The sequence below is a fragment of the Apus apus genome, chromosome 18 (assembly GCF_020740795.1).
Source record: "Apus apus isolate bApuApu2 chromosome 18, bApuApu2.pri.cur, whole genome shotgun sequence".
Taxonomy (NCBI): Eukaryota; Metazoa; Chordata; class Aves; order Apodiformes; family Apodidae; genus Apus; species Apus apus.
In genome coordinates, this window is record NC_067299.1 from 8,490,755 (window position 1) to 8,511,427 (window position 20,673).

The window sequence follows — 20,673 nt, forward strand, 5'->3', positions numbered from 1 at the left end:
ACAACCTGGTTTTGCTGCAGACCATTTCTTTCCCCTTTGTCAATGATGTGATGATCTTCAGGATGCTCCTTCAGAAGAAGGGAAGTCAGACTGGAGCACAGCCTTCCTGTAGTGTGATCCATCATCTTCCCCACATCCCAGGGGCCCCATCCATGTATATGTGATGATGCATACATTTTCTCTCTGCATAAGAGTGGAAGATCTGCTTGTCATTCTTGGAGTCCAATTGCTCCGTATATATAATTAAACTCTTCAGTGGGAATAGCAAGATATTTCTCTGTAATAAGTAACTGAAACCAGTGTTGATTTCCATTGAATGATGCCCCTCCTGAGGATGAATTGTTCTTTCATGCAAAAACCTCCCCATTCTCTTGGTAGGCAGCTCACTTTCCCAGCTCCAGGAGGCCCTGTAACCCAAGACAGCTGAGTTCTTTCCTAAATATCAACAGATGCCTCCTCTAATGAGAGGAGGTTTAGACAAAGAAGTTTGTTTATGAAGTTAGATATGCACACTCACAGCTAGTTTTATTTGTAACAAAATCAGAGTCCTTACATATGGTTACCAGGTCAACATCCTCATGATTGCCTTTTTTTTTTTTAAATCAGAAGATGAAGAGGACTGAGTTTAGCAGAAGATTGAATTATGTTTGGATTTTCTCTTCAGACTTTGCAAAAGAGTCCTAGGCATGTCTGGATTTGTGCATGTGATTTTGCTGTGCATTTATGCATGACTGGCCTGTGCAGTCCCTGGTGAAGGTTTTTCTGCCACTCTGCTCCATGTTGTGGAAACACTAAACATTGCCCACCCTCTCCTGAGAAGGCAGAGCCTCTGAGTCTCATGAAGTATTTAGCATGGACCTTGTACATTTGGCACAGGAGTTGTCCAGTCCTCAGCTGCAGGACAACAGCCTCTTAAGAAAACCAGGGAAACCTGATTGTGGCTTTTGTGTCTCCAGGATCCCAGTCACTGATTGCTCTTTGTGTCTTTCCCCTCCCCAGGAAGGTGGAGGACTTGCAGTTCCGTGTGGAGGAAGAATCCATCACGAAGGGGGATCTGGAGGTAATTCCCCACCACCTTACCAAACTGTGGGCTTAAAACCTCACCTGAGTCATTTCTGCCACCTTTTTGCTCAACTCTTAACCAACACATGAGATTTATTGATGGCTTTGGGCCTGCTGTGACCACAGCTCTAAGCTGTGAAGGTCGTTCTCTGGTGTTTTGCCCAGTGACTAATAATGCCAGGAGCTGCCTGGAGTTAATCACATGCAGCCAGCCTGGCTTTCAGTGTTGCCATGAGTTGCCAAGCCATGTTAAAATCTGCCTGGATTTGAATGCATTTCAGCATATGTTTCTCCACTGTAGAAATGATTTGACTCCTCAGTCACTGTCCCTGCAGTGTCCTGTGGTTAGCAGCTACTTGGCAGGCACCCTCTCTCTCCCAGTGGGATGCTGGTCTGTTCCAGCTGGAATGCAGTGGTATCATTTGACCTGCAGCACGAGAGTGGGGTTTGACACTGGGGACACCCTTTTGTTTGGGAAGGGTTGTTGGTCAGAGCAGTGTCACAGTGAACACTGTGCAAACTGAAGTGGTGTTGGGAGTTTGCCCTTCAGTGGGAGGTTTTGCTCTGGGGAAAAAGAGAAAATTAAATATTTCTGTGAAAAGAAGGCTCTGCTTTGTGTCTGTAAATGGGGGCTTAGGTTAGACATGAGGAGGAAACTCTTCACTTTGAGGGTGGTGAGACCCTGGCCCAGGTTGCCCAGGGAAGCTGTGGCTGCCCCATCCCTGGCAGTGTTGAAGGGCAGCTTGGATGGGGCTTGGAGCAACCTGGGCTGGTGGGAGGTGTCCCTGCCCATGCAGGGGGTTGGAACTGGATGATCTTTAAGGTCCCTTCCAGCCCAAACCAGTCTGGGATTCTATGGTCTTCAGCCTGAGTGCTAGGTTGATAACAGCCAGGGATGTCAAGGAGTATGCTCCTGTGCTTCACTGTTGGTCATGTCAGTAACAGCCCAGGAAAATGTGTAAGCTTCAGGTCTTTAAGCCTGGCTGTGGAGTCGTGGCAATGGGCCCAGGGTTATCTGGCAGGTATTTTTAGATCTGCTTTTTGGAAAAGCCATCATGTTTTAGCAAGTTGGTAAGCTGCTGTGACATAAGTGCTCCTGTAACTGCAGGTCCCAAACTGAGGATAGATCTGATTTTCCTTTGGGCTGGGAAGAAGTTGCTTCACAAAGGGGTTGTTGCCAGGCTTCTTGCCAGGTGCCAGGGTCCTGTGTCCACTTCCATGCTCATCTGTACAGAAGAGCAAATAACTCCTCAGAGAAGACTCATGGAGCAATTGGTTTCCTGCAGTCCAGAGAACTGGGATGTTCCACTGTGGGTCCAACACCAGCAAGAGCTCAGACACTGTCAGGGCTTTGCTGTGCTCAGGATTTATGTTCTGTCCTGTCTAATTTGGATGCTCAGACTGAATGATTGACCCACTGGAGTTAAATCTCACCTTCCTGCTTTGTTGTGGAGACAGTCAGGATTTCCAGAAGCAAGTAATTCACTTAAAGAAAAAAATCTCTCCTTGGAAATCAGCAAGCTTGGCTGGGAACTTGTCAACCTTGGGAGGCTTGAGGGAGTTTCTTTGGGAGATTCAGAGATGAGTTTTTTCATAGGTCAGCATCTTCAGGTAGCCAAGATCTGATGGGCTGTCACCACTGAAGGTAATTCCAAAAGTCTGTATTGCTGAAGTTTCACTGGAGGATTTTGAGCCAGTGTAAATTGAGGAAAATTTAATAATAGCAGTGGAATAATTGTTCCTGTAAATAAAATGAAGCCTGAAGCTTCATCTTGAGATGTGGTACTTTGAGCTTTTCAGAGAGCACAATTAGCCACTCAGTACAAAATTAAATGTCTTATTAGGGTGCATTCAGCCAGCTTTTGCACTTCAGTGATATTATTTGGGGTTTTTATAATGTTTGGGTTTTTGAAACTTCTTTTATTTTTTTTTCCTCCTTCAGGGGTCAAATAGACCACATAAAATATGGAGTAGTCTGGATAGATCTGGCAAGTGAGATCTTGATCATCTGTGAATCCATATATAGTGGCACCTTCAAGCCATATGAGAGGCAATGGATTGTTACAAATTTCAATTTCCATCATTTGTAACCAAAACTTGCTTTATTGTAGAAAAGAGCAGAAAAATCCCTAAAACTGGGTCCAATAGAAAAAGAGAGAAGCAAATTATATGGAGAATGAAGGCCAGAAAATGGGGGTAAAATAAAAACCAATGTGGTTCTGATCAGGTTGGTTTGTTTTTCAGTAGGTCCAGCTGAATTCAAAGGAAAATGTTCTTTTTGTAAGCTAAAAAAAAATGAGAAGGCCAGAGTCTGCATGCATTTTCCCATGTCTCCTCTTTTATTTCTGGGAGATTTTACATGATCTTAAAGTGGTTGTTTTAGAGATTTGCCACCCAGTGCAGCTGTGTGGTAATTCTGCTTCAAAAGTGAAGGACACCAAAGCACTGCCCTGAGTCAGTGCTCCTGGACTGGGCAGGTTATACAAACTTCTGGGCTTAGTTTATTCATCTGTTTAAAAAAGCAAAACACAAAAAGTTGTGTACAAGGCTGTTTGTCTTAGTGTGCAACAACCACTTTGAAATTCCTAGCAGCCCTGTTGAAACCTTAAGCACTGATTTGTGCAACAATTTGGTACCTCGAATTTCTTTGCTTTCAGTGCAGTGTATTTTGGGGTTTAGCAACATGCTGTGTGCAGTATGACCTGCTTCGTTGGGTTTTTTCCCCACCTAGTGCAGGGTTCAAGCTGTCTCCAGAGGAAAAATTAAAAAAAAAAAGGATGGAAACTTCCAATTCTGTCAGTCTACCTTGTGATGCTTCATGAGGAAAGATGTGGAGAATCAGTGCAAGGTCTTTGCATTCTCTGGTGGGGTGCAAGGGTCCTGTACTGGTGGTCGGGAGCTTTGCTTTTTAGGAAGTGTCTTGAATCTTGCTGCAGGAGAACACTGAAGCAGCTTTCTAGTGCAGAGGGCTATTTTCCCATCAGAGATCCCATGTCCTTGTGAATAACCACCACGAGGACCATGTAAAATCCCTTAGTGGTCATTTTTCGTTTGGTTGGATTTTTTTTCTCCTGCTTGGTTGGATCTCGATTCTCCTCCTGTCGTGAACTGCCTTTCCTTGTCTTGTACACTGAAGATGATGTTGCAGCCTTCTCTTTCCCTCTCTTTCTCTCTCCCTCTCTCTCTCCCTTCCCCTTTTCCCATCTCCACTCCTCTTTTTTTCCCCTCTGTGTGACCAGACTCAGACGCAGTTGGAGCATGCCCGAATACGGGAGCTCGAGCAGAGCCTGCTGTTTGAGAAGGCACAGGCTGAGAAACTCCTCAGAGAATTAGAGGACACCAGGGTAACGGACCCCCCACTTGCCCTGCCTGCAGAAGAGTGTGCTTGCCCCCTGCCTTGATGCTCATCATGCCTTGCTTTGGGGTTTCTTTTCATTTGTTTGGTTTGTGGGGATTGATTGGTTGGGGCTCAAATTTAGGCTTCCCTGATTGATTTCTTTTTGTTGGGTTGATTGTTTGTTTTTTTCCCTTGCTCCCTCCCCTGGAAATGGTTCTATGATATAATTTCTAGCTTTGCTTCATGTGTGGGGACTTGTTTCTCTGATTGAGTTTGCTTCTCTGCCCCATGCCACCATTTGACACATGAGCTCTTCACAATTCATCTCTCAATTAACGTGCCCAAATAATATCTGCACCCTGCACAGTTCATTCTGCCTCGAGGCTCCTCCCAGGCTGTAGTAGAAAATAACATTGCACTTCCCTTTGTCCTCCCTCCAGCTGTGGGAGCTGCCATCTGAAATGGAAGATGCTGGTGAGTGCAGGTGGACCAGCTCTGATCCTTGGGCATTCCTGCAGCAGGACAGGCCACCCAGATGAACATCCTAAAAGCAGCCAGAAGTGAAAAGGGCTTTTTCATGCTGGTGGTGGGGAGCAGCAAAATTTGCCTACAGTCAGCTTGCTCCTCACCATTTTGTTAGAGCTGTGGAAAACACAAACTTAAGGTTCTCCAAAAGGGCTAGAAAGTTTGAATGCCCCTGCACCCATGTAAAATAAAACCCACCCAGCCTCCTGGGCTGATGGGGAAGATGGCAACTGACATGAAATGGAATTGATGCCTTGTGTTTTGGCACTGGAAGATCCGCTTGGTTTCCATGTTTCTTCTGCCTTTTTCTGATACTTCATTGAGTCAAATCTCTTCTCCATCCATAGCTGCTGCACCCTGAACTCCCTGTGGCCAGCAGGTAGCTCAGCCCTGCTGGGTTACACCCAGACTGTAAGACATGGATCCATGGATCCTCAGTGTTAACCATCGCCAGATTTATTGTCTTGCATCCTCAAGCCTTCCACCTTATTTTGACTTTGCTAATAAACTCTTAACAAGTACTCGTGTGAAAAAAAAATCCCTTTCCCTTTTTACACCAGGGTAAACAAATTCTGATGCAGGAGAGGGGTCTGTAGGCTGAGGATTGCTGAGCAATAAAGGAAACATGATGTGCTTGATGCTGGTTTTGATGCTTGTGATGCTCCTGCATGTGCAGTCACATCTGGCAAGATGCCTGGTCTGGAAATCTAATGCCTGTTCAGGATGTTATTTTTCATAAGCCACTGTTGCTCTCTAGTGAATGTCAAGGGTTGTTTCCAAGATGTGTGTTTCTCTATGGAAAAAGAGAGGTTCAGATTAGAAAAAAACAACACCCAAATTGTAATTGGCACAAAGGGGGAACTGTTGGAGGTATCGGTGGTGGTTACCCTGGTGCAAAACTGTTGTCCAGCTGGAGGGTGCTGGGTGTTCTTTTCCTGCCTATTTGAGCTGTGACTAATGGACTTTGGATTCACTTCCACTGGAGCAAAGGGAAGGATGCAGGGAGGAGAGGTGGGGGCTGACTTTGTCTTCTCTGTCGTGTTGCAGTTAACGACGGTAGCGGAGAAGTCCAGGATCCTGCAGCTGGAGGAGGAGCTGAGCCTGAGGCGCAGCGAGGTGGAGGAGCTTCGGCAGTGCCTGAGGAGCTCCCACCAGCCAGAGACCCCTGAGCACCACCTTGGCTTGCAGTCTGAGGCTCTTCGTCTGCGAGATCAGCTGCTGTCTGCCAACAAGGAGCATCAGAAGGAGAGCAGCCAGCTGAAGGAGAAGTACGAGAAGACGTTAAAGAAGTACCAGCAGGAGATGGAGAAGCTGAAGGCTGTCAATGAGAAGTACGCGCAGGACATCGTTGACCTAAAGCATAAAGTTCAGCAAGCCACTAATGAGAACATGGGGCTTATGGACAACTGGAAGTCCAAGTTGGACACGTTAGCTTCTGACCACCAGAAGTCTCTAGAGGACCTCAAAGCCACCTTGAACACAGGTCCCGACACCCAGCACAAGGAGATCGTGGAACTGAAGGCGGTGGTGGAGAGTATAAAGATGGAGCACCAGCTTGAGTTGGAGAACCTGAAAGCAAAGCATGACATTGAGACAGCTGTTCATATAAAGGAGAAAGAGAGTCTCAAACTGAAGTTGCAGGAGGCTGTGGATGAAGTGGAAAAAAGCAACAGCAACTGGAAAATGCAACTGGAAACCAAAAGCAATCAACACCTTCTGGAGCTCCAAGATGTGAAGGACAAGTGTCGAGATGCTGAGCTGAGGGTGCATGAACTGGAGAAACTTCATGGTGAATATAAAGATCAGACACAAGCCATAGCTTTCTTGAAAGAGCAGATTTCTTTGGCTGAGAAGAAGATGTTGGACTATGAAACATTACAGAAAGCAGAAGCCCAGAGCAAACAGGAGATCCAGAGATTGCAGGAAAAAGTGCTTGTCTTAGAGAACAAGCTGCAGTCCATGGAGGCCCTGCATCCTTCTCAGCATGCCAATGTATGACTTCTGGGTCATTTTGCTTGTTTATCATCACTGTTAGTAATCCTTCCTAAGAGCAGCCCTCAGCTGCTGCCTTGTGCAGTTTTCTGAGGCTTCTGTGCCTCAAAGTATCTGGATGTTCTTACTTCCCACGGGTAGTGTTTTATCTCCACTGTATCTCTGTGCTGAAGGTGTCTTCCCACTCTTGAAAGCCAGTACAGCAGCACAGTTAGAAGAAATAACAGCTCAGAAAAGCAATGGACCACATGTAATAGAATGGTTTGAGTTGGAAGGGACCTTAAAGATCATCTAGTCTGGGCTTGGAGCCACACGAGTGCTGTGGCATCAGAACATGGCTGTTGGGGTGGGCTCTCACCTTGGGGGAGCAGCATTCTGAGTTCAGAAGCTCAGAACAATTTCTGTATTTCTCCAATATACCTGTTGTCCTCCAAGGAGCTGCAGCAGCTTTTGTGTGTTGTTGAGCAAGGCCCATTAGGGGTAGGTGGAGGACAGGGTGGAGGAAGAGTCCTTGCCCATGCTGAGCTAGAACCCTCAGCTGGCTCAACACATGGGACATAGTTTGAGAGCCCCAGTTAAGGCTGAGCTGGTGGGGTTGGGTGGGAGGTGTGGGCCAGCACCATGGCAGAAGCAGGGAGAGGCTTCACAGAGTGTACAGGAGACCCAGGGCAATGGTCACCCTGAGGATTATAGTGAAAGTGCTGCTAGGAAGGGTCAGGATTGTATCAGGCTGAGGAAATAAAATTGCCTAAGAGCCCTGAGCCTCCCAGGGAAGGTCAGAATAAGAGCAGAGATAAGCTGAACAGGTCAGTTTTCTGCAGCCTTGGTGTCTTTTTAAGTCCTCCTTTTTTTGTTTTGCTATTTGCCAGAAGATGCCACCCTGCCTCTGTGCATGGCACAGGGACACGTGGCTGGCTTTGCAATAGAGTGAGGAGGGAGAGTGCTACTCAGGGCTCTAGGCTGGACCTCTTTGTGTCTGGATTTTGCCTGAGAAATGAGCAAAATCCCAGATTACAGCTTGTCCCTGTGGGGCTGTGTGACATTAAAACGAGCCATGAAATGTGCATGGTTTAGGAATACTCATTTGAAATTGTTGATGCTGTAGTCCCTGTTCCAGATGAAGTGAATACAATACCTGTTTCCTTTACCAGTGTGAACAACCCCAATCAAATCAGTTGCACCTCAGGGCAGCAAAATCAAGCCCATGAATGACTGTTGGCCAAGTCAGAGCTTCATGCCTGCAAAAAGGCACACTGACCTGGGCAGGAGAGGCAAAAGCCCAAGGAGGAATCTACAGCATTCCTGGTGTTTCAAGGGTTGCTCAACATGTTTTCTCTAGTAAAGGCAGTTGTGAACAACAAGAACAGCCCTGAGAAAAGTGGGGTATTATCACAACACATCACATGTTATAGCCAATGTTCATAGAGGAATGAATGTGGAAGAAGCTGAAGGTTGTTCTAGAGCCCTCTAGATAATTGAGAAGGCTCTGGGGGACACTGGTGCTGGATTAGAGCTAGGGAGTCTTGAAGTAGTTATTTGAACTATGTGTGGATTAAAATCAGGAAAATGTGGGAAGAAATGCAGGGGTGAAAGCCTTTGAGTATCCCAGGGCAAATTATGTTTTTACATGTCTCAACTAAGGTAATGTGACTGCAGCTTGAACTATCCAAACATTTTAAACAAACAAAGGTCTTGTGGCCATCTTCCCTAGACCTGCAAGTGAGAACCACAACTGAGCTTCCAAGGAGCAGCTGAATAGTTTTTCCACACCACAAGTACATCAGGCAGCAGATTCCCCCTTGGATGTGCTTCTGTTCCTTGGATCCTGCAGCCCACTCAGCCTCTCAGGGACTGACCCTCAGGGCTTCCAGCAGTGGTGGCCACACTTGGTCTGGGGCACCTGCTGAGGTCCCCCCAAAGGCTGCTGGATGTGAAGAGGCTTGCAGGGCTGAATTGTGATCTCTGCAGTGGGAAGCTTGGCCATGAGCTCTGCACCCTCTGGCTTTTCATTGCAGTACAGACAAAGGAGGATGGGGAAAAGGCAGAATCCTCTCTATGGACCAGCATTGGCTTCTTATTTTTTTACTAATGTGTTCATTCTCTGATCATTATTATTTTATCCGTGTTTGATTACTGTGTTTATAACTTTGGGCACAGCTACATTCTTCAGAAATTGAGGCTATTGTTGTCTGGTAGGTCTCACAGTTGAATGCTAAAGAGAATTTGCAGCTGAATGTTTGCTTGTGATTCACCACCAGAAACTGGGCTGAAGGAGAGCAGCTCTTCCCTTGCTCTGCACACACTCTGGTGTGTGAAAGCTGGAACCAGAGCTTGTGGGGGGGGAAGGCCTGATCCCTCTTCTCTCCCTGGTGAATCCTGCTGTTGTGTGTAGGCACCCTCAGATGGTACCTTTGAGCCTTCAGTCCTGTCCAGCTGTAGGAGTGGCTCCTCAAAAGCCTTTGTTTCCCTCTCAGGAAGGATGTAAAACACCATAACCTGGGTCCCAGTTACATTCCTGCTTTGGATGGGGCTTGGTGGGTGTTAACTTTGCTTTGAATCACTGGGTGAAGGCTGGTTTGTGTCTCATATTTTACATTTATTTCAGATGATTGAAACTAATGATATTTCAGAAGAAAAGATAAAGATGAAGCAGACTATGGAAGGTATGAAACTTGGTGGTTTTTTTCTTGGAACACCCTGCTCTGGTGACTCCCATGACTTCCCTTGCTCCAACTTTCTGCCCTCCCAGGAATGGCTGTGTGGAAGGGGCTAAGGAAGCTGTTTCACCTCTCAGGTTTTGCTGGATGACATTTGCTGTCTGGCTTCTTTTTTTGGTTGTTCTAATCTAGTTGAGCATGTGCAGGGGTGGATGTTCTTGTGTTACACACTGTCCAGATGGTGCAGGTTGGAGGCAGCTCTGGGGAAATGGAAACTTTCCTCCCTTCACTGATTTTTACAGCAGGTAAAATCTGGACATTAAATGTAATTTGTCCATAGGAGAGGACTGCTAATGGTAGATATTAATGTGACTGGCTTAAAATAATGGGGATTATTTTTTTTAATTAAGCCTGCTATAAATCAAATCCATCCTTTTGACAAAAGGTAGACTTCATGCCCTCAGAAAATGTATGTGAAGTAATTTTGAGACAGAACTGCACTTAGCCTCCCTCACAGAGGGTGGGCTGTAACCCCTGAGCTGAGCAACAGCCACCCTGGCCAGATTAGAGATGGGTGGCCCACATGGTCTCTGGATGTGATGTCCTACCACATCACTGGGCATGGCATACACTGTTGGGTGTCTGTGAAGGGTTCAGGGCTGTTCCAAAACACCCAAGGTGCTTCCAAACCACATCTTCCCTTGCTTATTCCTAAGAGACTCATATATCTTCATTCTTTCTTAGGGTTGTTTTTGTGGGGTGTTTTTTGTTGTTGTTGTTTGATGGTTGGTTGGGTTTGAGTTTTTTTGGCAGGAAGTGTTATCAGTGTAGATCACAAAGGTGATCTCTAAAAAACTAACTTGTCACTTGTCTCCAAATAACCTGTGGCTTATGCTGGTGTAGCTTTGTCTCAGTTATTCACCTCTAAGGAGTCTCTTCTCTGCAAAGCCTTTGTTAAAGTCATGCTGAGGATGGAGCAACCTAAACAGAGATTACTGGGGCCTTTTACTGGTTTGAACTTCACTTAGTAGTAACTTTGTTTAGTTCAAATGTTCCTGCAGCTGGTTTGGATTCATGCAGAGGTGGTTTGTTCCATCTCCACCTGCCCTCAGTGCTAGCTCAGCACTGTCAGTTGGTCAATACCAAGTTGTAATTCCTGCCTGTGAGGGCAGAGCATATCTAGGTCCAGCAGCCACTGCTCTTAAAATGCCCCCTCAGTCCATATGTGTGGTGTTTCCACAGTGAATAAACCATATATAGATGTACTAAAAACAAACCAGTTCAGACTTGAGCCACAAAAGCATCATGTTTCAAATCTACAGCTCTGTTTGAGTGTGAAAATACAACAGTTCCAGAAAACATGTCTTTTAAAACTGTCTCTGTCTTCCAGTATAGGAGGTAACACAAAGATAGGTACTGAAAAGACCTTTCTGTGTGTTTGATTAGTATTTCATTCCTTTTTTTTTTCTGCTTGTGGTTGCTTTCTTAAACCTGTCTGATATGGTGTCCCAGCTGTGTATCCTGCCTCCTAATGCCTGGGTGGTGGTGAGATGCAGTGAGAAACACCCATTATCTGTCTCCTGCTGCCTCTCTGTGATGGGGGTGCCATCCCCATGGCCCTGTCACACCCCCACCTGTGCTGTACACTCCTGATTTGCACAAAGCACTTTCCAAGCTTCTAATCTTTGCCTTTCCATTCTCCCACAGACCTCCAAGACAAGCTGAGTAAAAGAGACAAAGAGGTGTCATCCCTGGTGTCCCAGACTGAAACTCTAAGGGCCCAAGTAAGTGGTAAGTTTCCCTAATCCAGTGCTGGTGGGAACCAGGTGTTTCCCTGCTCCTCCTCTAAACTGGGGTTGAACAAGGGTCCAGGTGCTGAAAGGGGCAGGTGTAAAACATGACACTGCCTGTCTGTGAGTGGATGTTGCTGGTAAAAAGTTCCTTCAGGAGTTCTGGTCTCTTTTCAGGAGGTGAATACAAACACTGCAGAAGATTTGTGTCCTGTGGGGAGGGGGTTTTGTGCTTATTGAATGTCAAAAGCTGAAAGAGGCAGAAAGAAATTGAGCAGGGTGTGTTGTTTCTGAGATCTCCCCTTAGCTCCAGAGCTAGCCAGATGTTTGCTCTTAGGAGTGGGAACTGGGAAAAGGCAAAATGCAGGAATGTAGGTAAAGGAGTAAGTAACCTTTCTTCCCCCCGTAACTTCTGCTTCTTGTAGCTTTGGAAAATAAATGCAAAACAGCAGAAAAGAAGGCTGATTCAGTGGTAAAAGAAAAGAAGAGGCTGGAAGGAGAACTGGAAGCCTTGACCAAGAAAACACATGATGCTTCAGGGCAACTGGTCCTGATTAGCCAGGAGCTACTCAAGAAGGAAAGGTCAGTCTGAAGGTCTGAAGGACAGAGCTGGATTTGTTGAAGTCCAGCCTCCAGCTTCCCCATTCTTTAAGAGATACTCGTGTGGGAATTTGGTTCAAAGTGGGGACTGTGAATTATCAAAGGGGCTGCCCTTTCACTGCTCACCAGGAGCTGCAAGGGCATGGGCTCAGGGCCCATGGAGATGCTGAATGAAGTCAGCTAGAAGCCAGCTAAGCTGGCTGCTGCCCTGCTCTGAAACACAGTGCCCTGTGCAGGTGCCAGTCTCCCTGGAACCAGCACGGTGGGAAGGACAGGAGATCTGAAGCCCCCGAAGCGGTGGCAGTTGGGTGAGGTTTGCTCCTGGCCTTGGTTTGGGTCTGTAGCAAAGATGGGAGGGGGTGCAGCAGGATGCAGTGATGTGCGGGCTCTGGGAAGAACCTTCCCCTTTTCATGCTGCTTCTTCCAGGAGCCTGAACGAGCTGAGGGCGCTGTTGCTGGAGGCGAACAGGCACTCGCCGGGGCCGGAGCGGGACCTGAGCCGGGAGGTGCACAAAGCCGAGTGGCGGCTGAAGGAGCAGAAGCTCAAAGATGACATCAAGGGGCTGCGAGAGAAACTGGTCGTGCTGGTGAGAGCACCAAAACCCTTCCTGCCTTTGGCCTGGGGGCTGGAGGGCTCTGTGCTGCTCAAGATTTTCACCCTTGCTGAGCAGCTGTGTGACCTGCCCGAGGTGACCCTGCCCTGCAGGGGGGTTGGACGTGATGGTCTCCAGAGGCCCCTTCCAAGCCCTACCGTTCTCTGATCCTGTGATGGGAAAGTCCTTGGCAGTGCCTGTGAGCTGTGGCCTGGCTTAGCAGCACCTCACTGAGCAGAAAAATGTCCATCTGCCCTTCCCCAGGGTTCTTCTGTTCCCACAGGCTTCAAGTCTGTGGCCAAACAGGGCTAGACATGCTGGGAGCACCCGCCGGTCGGGCAGCTACCCCGCTCTGTGTTACACCTTCTCCAGTCTAGGGATAAGCAATGTCCTCTCATCCCTGTGTGCTTCGGTGTCCTCCAGTGGTTGAAACGTGAATCATTGATTGGAACTCCCCTGGGGACAAGCGGGGGCTGCGCTCTGCCCCCGCCTGCTGCTGCTGCTGCTGCTGGGAGCCCAACGCGGGGCGAGGCGGCTGCGCGGCCCCCGCTCTGCTTAGCGCCCGCGCTTGGGGCTTCTCCATCTGACCTGCTCCCGTTTTTCCCCCCTTGGCCGTGGCAGGAGAAGGAGAAGTCGGCGAGCGACCAGCGACGCTTCTCCCTCATCGACCCCTCCTCGGAGTCGGAGCTGATCCGGCTGCAGCAGCGGCTGGTCAGCACGGAGGACGTGCTGCGCAGCGCCCTGGAGCAGGGCCACCAGATGGAGAAGCTGATGGAAGCCATGAGGCTCTCCTCGGAGAAGACACAGGTAGAGAGCATCCACACTCACTTCCCAGCCCACTCAGCTGTCACCTGGCTTGAGCCCCACCTCCTGGGATCTGCCCTGCAGGGGAGGTGATGCCGGGTCCCTTTCGCTCTGCTGGAAGCAGCCTGGCAAGACTTGTGTTCTGTCAGGTGCAGCTTGAAGCTAAGAAAAACCTTGCTAGTTGGGAATTGCAGGCCCTTCTGTGCTCTGCAAGAATGTTTGCTACATGTGGTGTTCCTGGTGAAGGTCACAGTGTCACTGTCCTTGACGCATACAGTGTCACATTGCTGCACATCCTTGTGGTCCAGGCACTTTGTAACGTGGAAGTTGAGGGTTTCTGCCTTCTCTGTTCTTTGAGAGGTTTCTTTCTTTGCAGTATGTAAGCAGAAACTTTGGAGGCATCTCTGGGGAGATGTTTTCCATTTCTCTTACCAGCTCCAGGAGGCATCTCTGTATCTGATCTGGGTTTGCTGATGGACCCTGAATGTTCCCACTCCAGTTTGTCTTCTCTTCCCACCTCCCTCTGGTCCCCCTTTGTTTCTTCTCATAAAGCAAAACTGCTTCTGTTTGTCTTGCATCCTTTGTGAAGCTGAAGGCTGCAAATAACTTGACTCTCTCCACATTTGGCTTTTGCCACCTCAAAGCTGTGGTGCCTGAGCCCTGACTGATTCCTCCTGCAGAGTGACCTGCCCAGCTTTGTGCTTCATGTCCTTCATTGCTCTTCTAGCTGTATTTTCTCTTGTGACTCTAACCAGGTCATGGCTGGCAGAGCCCAGATGCACCAGTGCTCCTCACTTGCTCATTTAAATTCTTAGTGAAAAATGTCTTTCTCTTGGAGTAATGAGCTGCTATTCACATTCAAGCAGTCACCTTAGGATAGTAGAGAACAAGCCACTAGACATGGAGAATGGGCAGAGGGCTTGTTTTCCCTGGTGCTGGTGCAGGTATGTTGTGGTAGGTAATCTGGGGGCTATCAAGTCTTCTCCTCCCATGACACTGTCTTCTGTACGGTTTGCAGATACACTGAGTGGTTCTTTGTGCTGCAGGAGGAGGGTGCACAGCAAAAATTGCAGCCCTGAAAGCTCTGCTGGCTCAGCTGAGCATCTGTGTGTTGCAGAGCAGTCTTTTTATACCCTGCAGTGCAGCAGCACTGTCTGCCAGCACCAGGCAGGACAGCTGTAGGAGTGATGACAAGTTTGTGGCAGTCCAAGATGTGCTATAATCCTGTCAGTACTTCCAGAGTGACTTGAGCTTCTGCTATAATTGTTGTGTGGCACATGAAAATGCATCATGACAATCTCATCTGCTGGAAGCTCTGGGAGGGGTGGGGAAAGTTCTTCTCTGGCTGCTTTAATGCAAAGCCCCTTGAGAAAAGGAAATCTTCCCATTTGCATTCCTGTCTCCAGTGGTGCTGCAGGTGGTAATTATTTTTTTCCTAACTGTAGAAAATAACTAATCTTACATGAAGTGAGATGGAATGGACCTTATGAGGTCAGCTAATCTATCCCTGGTATTACTCTGAGACTTTCATGCTTAAGAAATCTTAAGAGAGATGACAAGATAGTATTATGCCTTCAACTACAAACTGTGGTGCTAAGAGGCAGATGGAGGATTACTGCAGGAAGCTGGGCTTCAAACTTGTATTGATGTCAGATTTTTTTGAAGTGCCTGGTTATGGGGAAGTCTGGCTCAAAGCTCCTTAGTTTTGGGATAATATCTGCTCAGCCTTCCCCTTATGAAGAGGTGTTGTTAACCAGGGGCCTTCAGGCTGAGCCTGAGGATCATGCTGACCTAAAGAGATCCTAGTGCAACAGGGAATTGATGGCTCTTCCCCAGCAGGCATGTTTCTGCTGTGCCCCATTCTGCTGTACCCCATTCTGCCCTACCTCCTGACCTCCCATCTCCCCTCTGCCAGCAGCAGCTGCTGCCCAGGGATCTGCCTTGGCATCTCTCTCCCTTTGTCTGCAAAGCCTTCACTCCTCAGCACACCCCAGAAGGAAATCTCTCATTACCCCAAGCTGCTGCTCTCCCTTTGCAGGCTCCACAGCCCTTCATGTGCAGGGCTGGCCTTGCTGCTCCACGAGGAGGTGAAGGAGCTGGGGGAGCCTGATGGCACCATGTCTTCATCTCCTCATCCAGTAATTGCTGCCTTGCTGTTTCTGTGCCTGCAGATGCAAATTATTTGTCCTGTAATAGAGGAAGAGGTTCTTTGCCTTCTCCATGTCTTGGGAGACCTTGATCTTGCAGCTTTGCAGGAAATGACAAAGGTTTGGCACTCAGGCCTTGTCTTGGAGAATTTACAGTGATTGCCCTGGGAGCCTTTTTATTTAATTTCAAGCAAATGGCACCACTTTGTTCAGTATGGTGACCATCTCCTGAGACTGAATTCCAGCCCTAATTTCAGCCCTAATTCCTGGTATTCCTGCTGAGGGGGGAGCAGATGGGCTGTGCTGCAGCCAGGGCAGGATGTGTTGCCTTGTGTGAGGCCTGAATCACCCATGGAAGTGGGTGCAGCCCCCAGGGTTGAGTCACTACAGCAGCACTATCTCACCATCCATCCATCCATCCAGCAGGATTCACTGCCCAGCAAACATTCAGGCTGTCTAAGAAGAGCTCAGGTTGAATCTCTGCCTGGTTTTCCTGCCCAAACTAAACCCATAGGGTTGATTATGCACCTTTTTTGGTCATGGTGAGAATGGTAGCTGGGACCCTCCAGTGTGGAGATTTAAACCTTGCAGTCTTGTCTCCCCATAATGTCTGGTTTTGCTGTCATCAGCAATTTTCCAGCCACTGAACCTGATCACCACAACCCAAGGAGCTGGTATTTGGCATTCTGGGACCTCTGGCTGCAACTTTCTTCTCTTGTGTGTGCTGGTTATGCTGTCATCTTCAAGCTGAAGGGCTCCATGTTATTCCTGCTAAAGAAACATCATAAATGTTTAAAAGTTCTTGTGCTCTTTGAAGGTAGAACAGCTTGTCCTGGCTTGTCCCCAGAGATGGGAAAGGGAGGGGATGGCAAATGTCCTTTTCACTGCTGGGTTTTTCCCTCTGCTGTGCTCTGCAGCTAATGCTGCCCTTGGCTCAGGGTTTGTTGGTTGGGATTTAAGAGTCAGGAGTGAAGAGTGTCCCTAAGGAACTCCAGGGATGTTTTAGAGCTGGGAAGGATGCAATTCAGCAGGTGGGGCTTGGGCCAGGGTGCAGAGGGCAGGAAGCTTCTTGCCAAAAGTGGGGTGGGATTTTTGTGTGGTCCTTTCCTGGTGTGGAGTGGGCTACCAAGGCAGGAGGTGGCAGCCTTGCCAGGTCTCAGCTCTTTGTAGGCACCACCAGGCTCTGTGTCCCTCCTCAGTAAGTATTGTCTGTTCTCCCTTGCAGACTGTTGGGAATTCTGGGTCAGCCAATGGGATTCACCAGCAGGATAAATCCCACAAGCAAGAGGTAAGTTCCAAGCAGAATGGTGTTTCAAACAGTCACTGCTTCATGTGGCTTCTTGCCTGTTGTGCTGGGGGCAGCTCTTGGATGGAGGCAGTTCTGCCAGCAAAGCTGGGCTCTGCTTCCCACAGCAAAAGCCAAGGGCTTTGCCCAACCCCAGTTGCCAGGCATGGTGGGAACCTCACCTTGCCATGAAAACCACTTGAGGCCATCAGGAAGGTGCCAGTGAGATGCACACTGGGGTGCAATAGGTGCTTGCTGTGGGAAACACAGTGTGGGGGGAGCTTTCCCTCAGTTTCCTGGGTCCAATGTCTGTGTGACTCCTCCTGGCAGCCCCAGCTGGAACCTGCTGGGTCTCAGATCTCTGCCATCCCCTTTACACAGGTGGCATTTGTGGGACATGCTGTCCTGGTCTCCCATGGTTTTCATGATGCAGGACCTGGAGCCTCAGACTTTGCCTCTTCCCAGGCAGGATGGCCAGCCTGAGGAACAGACAGTGTGGTCAGGGCATGGCAGGCCTGGTGGCATCCCACTCCATGGCTCAGTTTCTTCTGTGAAGTGACCTCTGTGCTCACCCTTGTTTTCCCTAACAAGGTCTCTCTCCTTCCAGGAGAAGCTCTGATAAGAGGTGAAGAGGATCATTTCAGGCCAGTATCAGCTCCTGTGCACAGGCAGGAAGAACAATACCACATCTGGCTTTAGCACCTCCAAAAGACCAGACATACTATTTTCACTTTAAAGCAGGACAATGTTTATAATATACTAACTGATGTCATCAGGACAATCCTGGAGCCCAGTTTTCCAAGACAGCCATTGTTCCAAGAGGGAGCAGACAGACCTCTCTGGGTTTGGTTTCTTACTTGTATTGGTTTTGACTGTGGAATTTGTATTGCCTGAGCTGCCCTTGTCCCACCAGCTGGCATGGTCTGGATGGCAGGGTGGCTGGAGTGTCAGCAAGATCCCGTGACCCCTCAGGAGCTGCAAAGGGATTTGCTCCTGGTGTTCAACTCCCAAGTGTGTGCCCAGAGGCCACGTGCTGCCCACGAGGTCTGTCCCTTCCCATCCACCCACCTCATGTCCTGAAGACCTGCACAAGCAAGTGAAACCTTCTGGGCTGACTGGTCACACGCAGGCTGAGGAAGGACAGGGTGTGGGGATGTGCTTCCCTCCTCACCTTGTAGAAGACTTCACTCTTCATCTCATGGGAAAGGATCCCATTTCAGAGGGATATTTATTTTGTTTCTCACCTGCTGCTGTTTGGGGAAGGAGTGGTGGTGGCTTTGAGTTTGGGGACAGGCACACCTTGTTTAGATGTGGTTGGCCTTTGTTCTTGCAGAGAGAAGAGCAGCCCCAGCCAGGCTGCCCAGCCTGTCCCTGTCCCTGCTATCAGGTTTATTGGGTCCTCTTTGAGCACAAGCTCCACACTGGGTCTTGGCACCACTAGTTTTAGGGCTCTGTGCTGGCTGCAGTCAGTGTGGGACAGATGCCTGGAGGAGCTGGTTCCCTCCTTGCCTGTTTAATTGAACAGCTACTTGGGGGCTGCCTGGCCATTCTCCAGAGCTCTCCTTGGCTCCTCTGTATGATGCCCATTCCCTACTACCAGGAAGGGAGGAGGCTGAGGTGCTGCTGTGAGCATTCATGCAGTGGTGGCTGTGTCTGATGGGGCCAACAATCCTCTGTGTGTGACCTGAGAGCAGAAGGAATCCAGGTCTGGAGCCCACACAGCTCTTGTGTCCATACACAGCAGTGTAGGGCTTTTTTCTTCTTCTGAAGACTTTCTACTTCTCTCTCTGACTTTGCACCACAGCTCCCAAGGAACTTTAGGGTGGAGGAAGGGGACAACGTGCTCTTAAAGGTGTGAGAGAATCCTGTTCAGATTCACAGTTCAATACCACAGGGAAGAGTCACAGCAATATTTATCAGGCTTCTCCTAGTTAGTGCCCAACTCCTCCAGCCTTCAGAAGCTCCTGTGTTATGGTGGGGCATCTGTGAAATAGGCCAGGACAGAAAAGACCTCAGAGAGGAGACCTGGGCCAGACCACAGGCAGGTGAACATCCCAGCCTGTCAGCTTCACTGCTTTTTGCCCTGATTTCCCACCAAGTTGTTGTTACATGTTCTTAGTGGGTTGCCAAACATCCTTGAAGGATGGGAAGCCAGAAGCAATCTGGGAAGGACCTGGGCTTCCTGGCTGCAGTTCTGCCATGAGGAGAATGTTGCTGAATCTGGGCTGTGGTTCAGTTCTAGACCCTGCTCACTGGAGGCAGGACTGGTGATCTCCATGCAAAGGGAGGTTGAGGAAGGGAGGTGACTTCATGGGGGTGTAATGCAGGTCAGAAAACAGCTCAAATCTGGCACGTGGCAAGGGGAGGCAGAGCTTGGGATCCAACTGGCTGGGAATAATTCAAGTGGGATCCCATCCTGCCTTGTAGAAGTGGTTTATCAGCTCTGACTAATCACCAGGATGATCACCAGATGTCTGCCTAGCTCTGGGGCTTTCCCAAGGGATCGTAAGGGTGGTCTCCAAAATCCTCCTGGTAGGTGTATTCAGCTCCTGAGGGATTTAGGAAAATCCCAAAGGGAGTGTTTGTTGTTGGAGCCTGCAATAGTGGCCTCACTGGGAGCTGCTGGTTTTAGGAATTTAGGGCAGGTGTTTCCCAAAGTGCTTCTGTTGGCTGGATGGTCTCTGAAGTCCCACTCACAGCTCTCAGTGGCTTGAGGGGAGCTAACACAGAGTGCTGCCTGCAGTGCTGCCTGTCTCCAAGCCCAGGGCTTCCCAAGCACTCTAGTTTGTAGCTTATTTTCCCTGATAGGTCATCCAGAGACTTGTGACCATCTGCCTTCATCTCCAGAGTTAAAACACCTGCTTTTTCTATCTCCCTGGATGAACCTTTGGCTCTGCACAGGGCAGGATCCCCCAGGAGTGGTTATGGGGATCATGTATTTGGTTCCATTAATCAGATCCAAAGTTGTCAGGGTGGCAGTGGTTCAGGCTGGAGGAGTCTCTGACTTCTGTCTCCTCCCAGGGACCATCCCCTGTGAGTGGCTCAGACCTGTGGCTCTTCCCAGTCAGCTTGGGTGACAGTGCAGAACAGCAGCAGATGGGTCTGAGCAGGGTTAAAGTTAGTGCTGATGTTCTTCTGGCTGTAAACAGCTGTGCTGGTCCCTGAGGATCAGCCAGGAGCTGATGGCACTTCTTGGCTTTGGTCTTGGTGTTGCAGGGCTGTACTGAAATGGGCAGCAGGGTGAAGCCACGTTCCCTGTGTCCCAGCCACCCTTGGGCTGCAGGTCTGTGGGAGCTGCTCCCCAAAAAGGACCAACTGTGGTGTCAACAGAGCACGTTATCACACATCATCAGGGTTTCGGCTCAACCCTGTACAGTGGCCAGTAGGGCTTTGGACACCAGCAGTGTCCTCCCTCTCCAGAATTGGCACAGGCTTCCCAAGGGCACCTCAGAGGCTGTGAGAGACCAAACTAAGGACAAACCTGGAAGGGACAAGGAGGAGATTCCCCAGCCCCTCTATTTATTTGCAAGTTTAACTGCTCTTCTTGCCTGTGTGGTGGTGGTTCAAGTACTTCATGATACCTGGGCTTACTGGCTTGGCTCTTTGAGAGACATGGTCAAGGCCACTGGAGCACTGATGCACCCATCTCCTGTCACTGGTCAGGGGCTGGTTCCTCTTTGTGCCTTCACTCCCCTTCAGCTTCAGCTTTGCTCTTCTCTTGATCCCTGAGAGCTGCCTGGGGGGGGCTGTGTCCTCCCCAGCCCCTCTCCCACCTCCCATGTGGTTTTGCAAGTCCCCAGCATCACACCCCAGAACCCCAGAGCAGGGTGGACAGCAGGAGGTGGCAGCACCAGGGGAAGGAACGTCTTGAAAGTGGAGAC

General features: G+C 49.0%; 1 protein-coding gene across 5 annotated transcripts in view; it reads left to right on the forward strand.

Moving 5' to 3' along the window:
• The window catches only part of CLIP2 (CAP-Gly domain containing linker protein 2), a 93,791-nt gene extending 73,557 nt beyond the window's left edge, over positions 1 to 20,234 (forward strand). For 3 of the 5 annotated variants that reach the window (XM_051635743.1, XM_051635742.1, XM_051635741.1), the window contains 10 exons: positions 1,000 to 1,060; positions 4,302 to 4,406; positions 5,972 to 6,916; positions 9,522 to 9,579; positions 11,281 to 11,364; positions 11,789 to 11,945; positions 12,391 to 12,550; positions 13,178 to 13,363; positions 16,733 to 16,795; positions 17,400 to 20,234. In XM_051635743.1, coding sequence (XP_051491703.1) covers positions 1,000 to 1,060; positions 4,302 to 4,406; positions 5,972 to 6,916; positions 9,522 to 9,579; positions 11,281 to 11,364; positions 11,789 to 11,945; positions 12,391 to 12,550; positions 13,178 to 13,363; positions 16,733 to 16,795; positions 17,400 to 17,411 — 1,831 coding nt within the window. In that variant the 3' untranslated portion in view covers positions 17,412 to 20,234. Of the gene's footprint in view, positions 1 to 999; positions 1,061 to 4,301; positions 4,407 to 5,971; positions 6,917 to 9,521; positions 9,580 to 11,280; positions 11,365 to 11,788; positions 11,946 to 12,390; positions 12,551 to 13,177; positions 13,364 to 16,732; positions 16,796 to 17,399 lie in introns of those variants that run through there. The other 2 variants (XM_051635744.1, XM_051635745.1) reach the window with 2 other exon arrangements.
• The last annotated feature ends 439 nt before the right edge of the window (positions 20,235 to 20,673 follow it).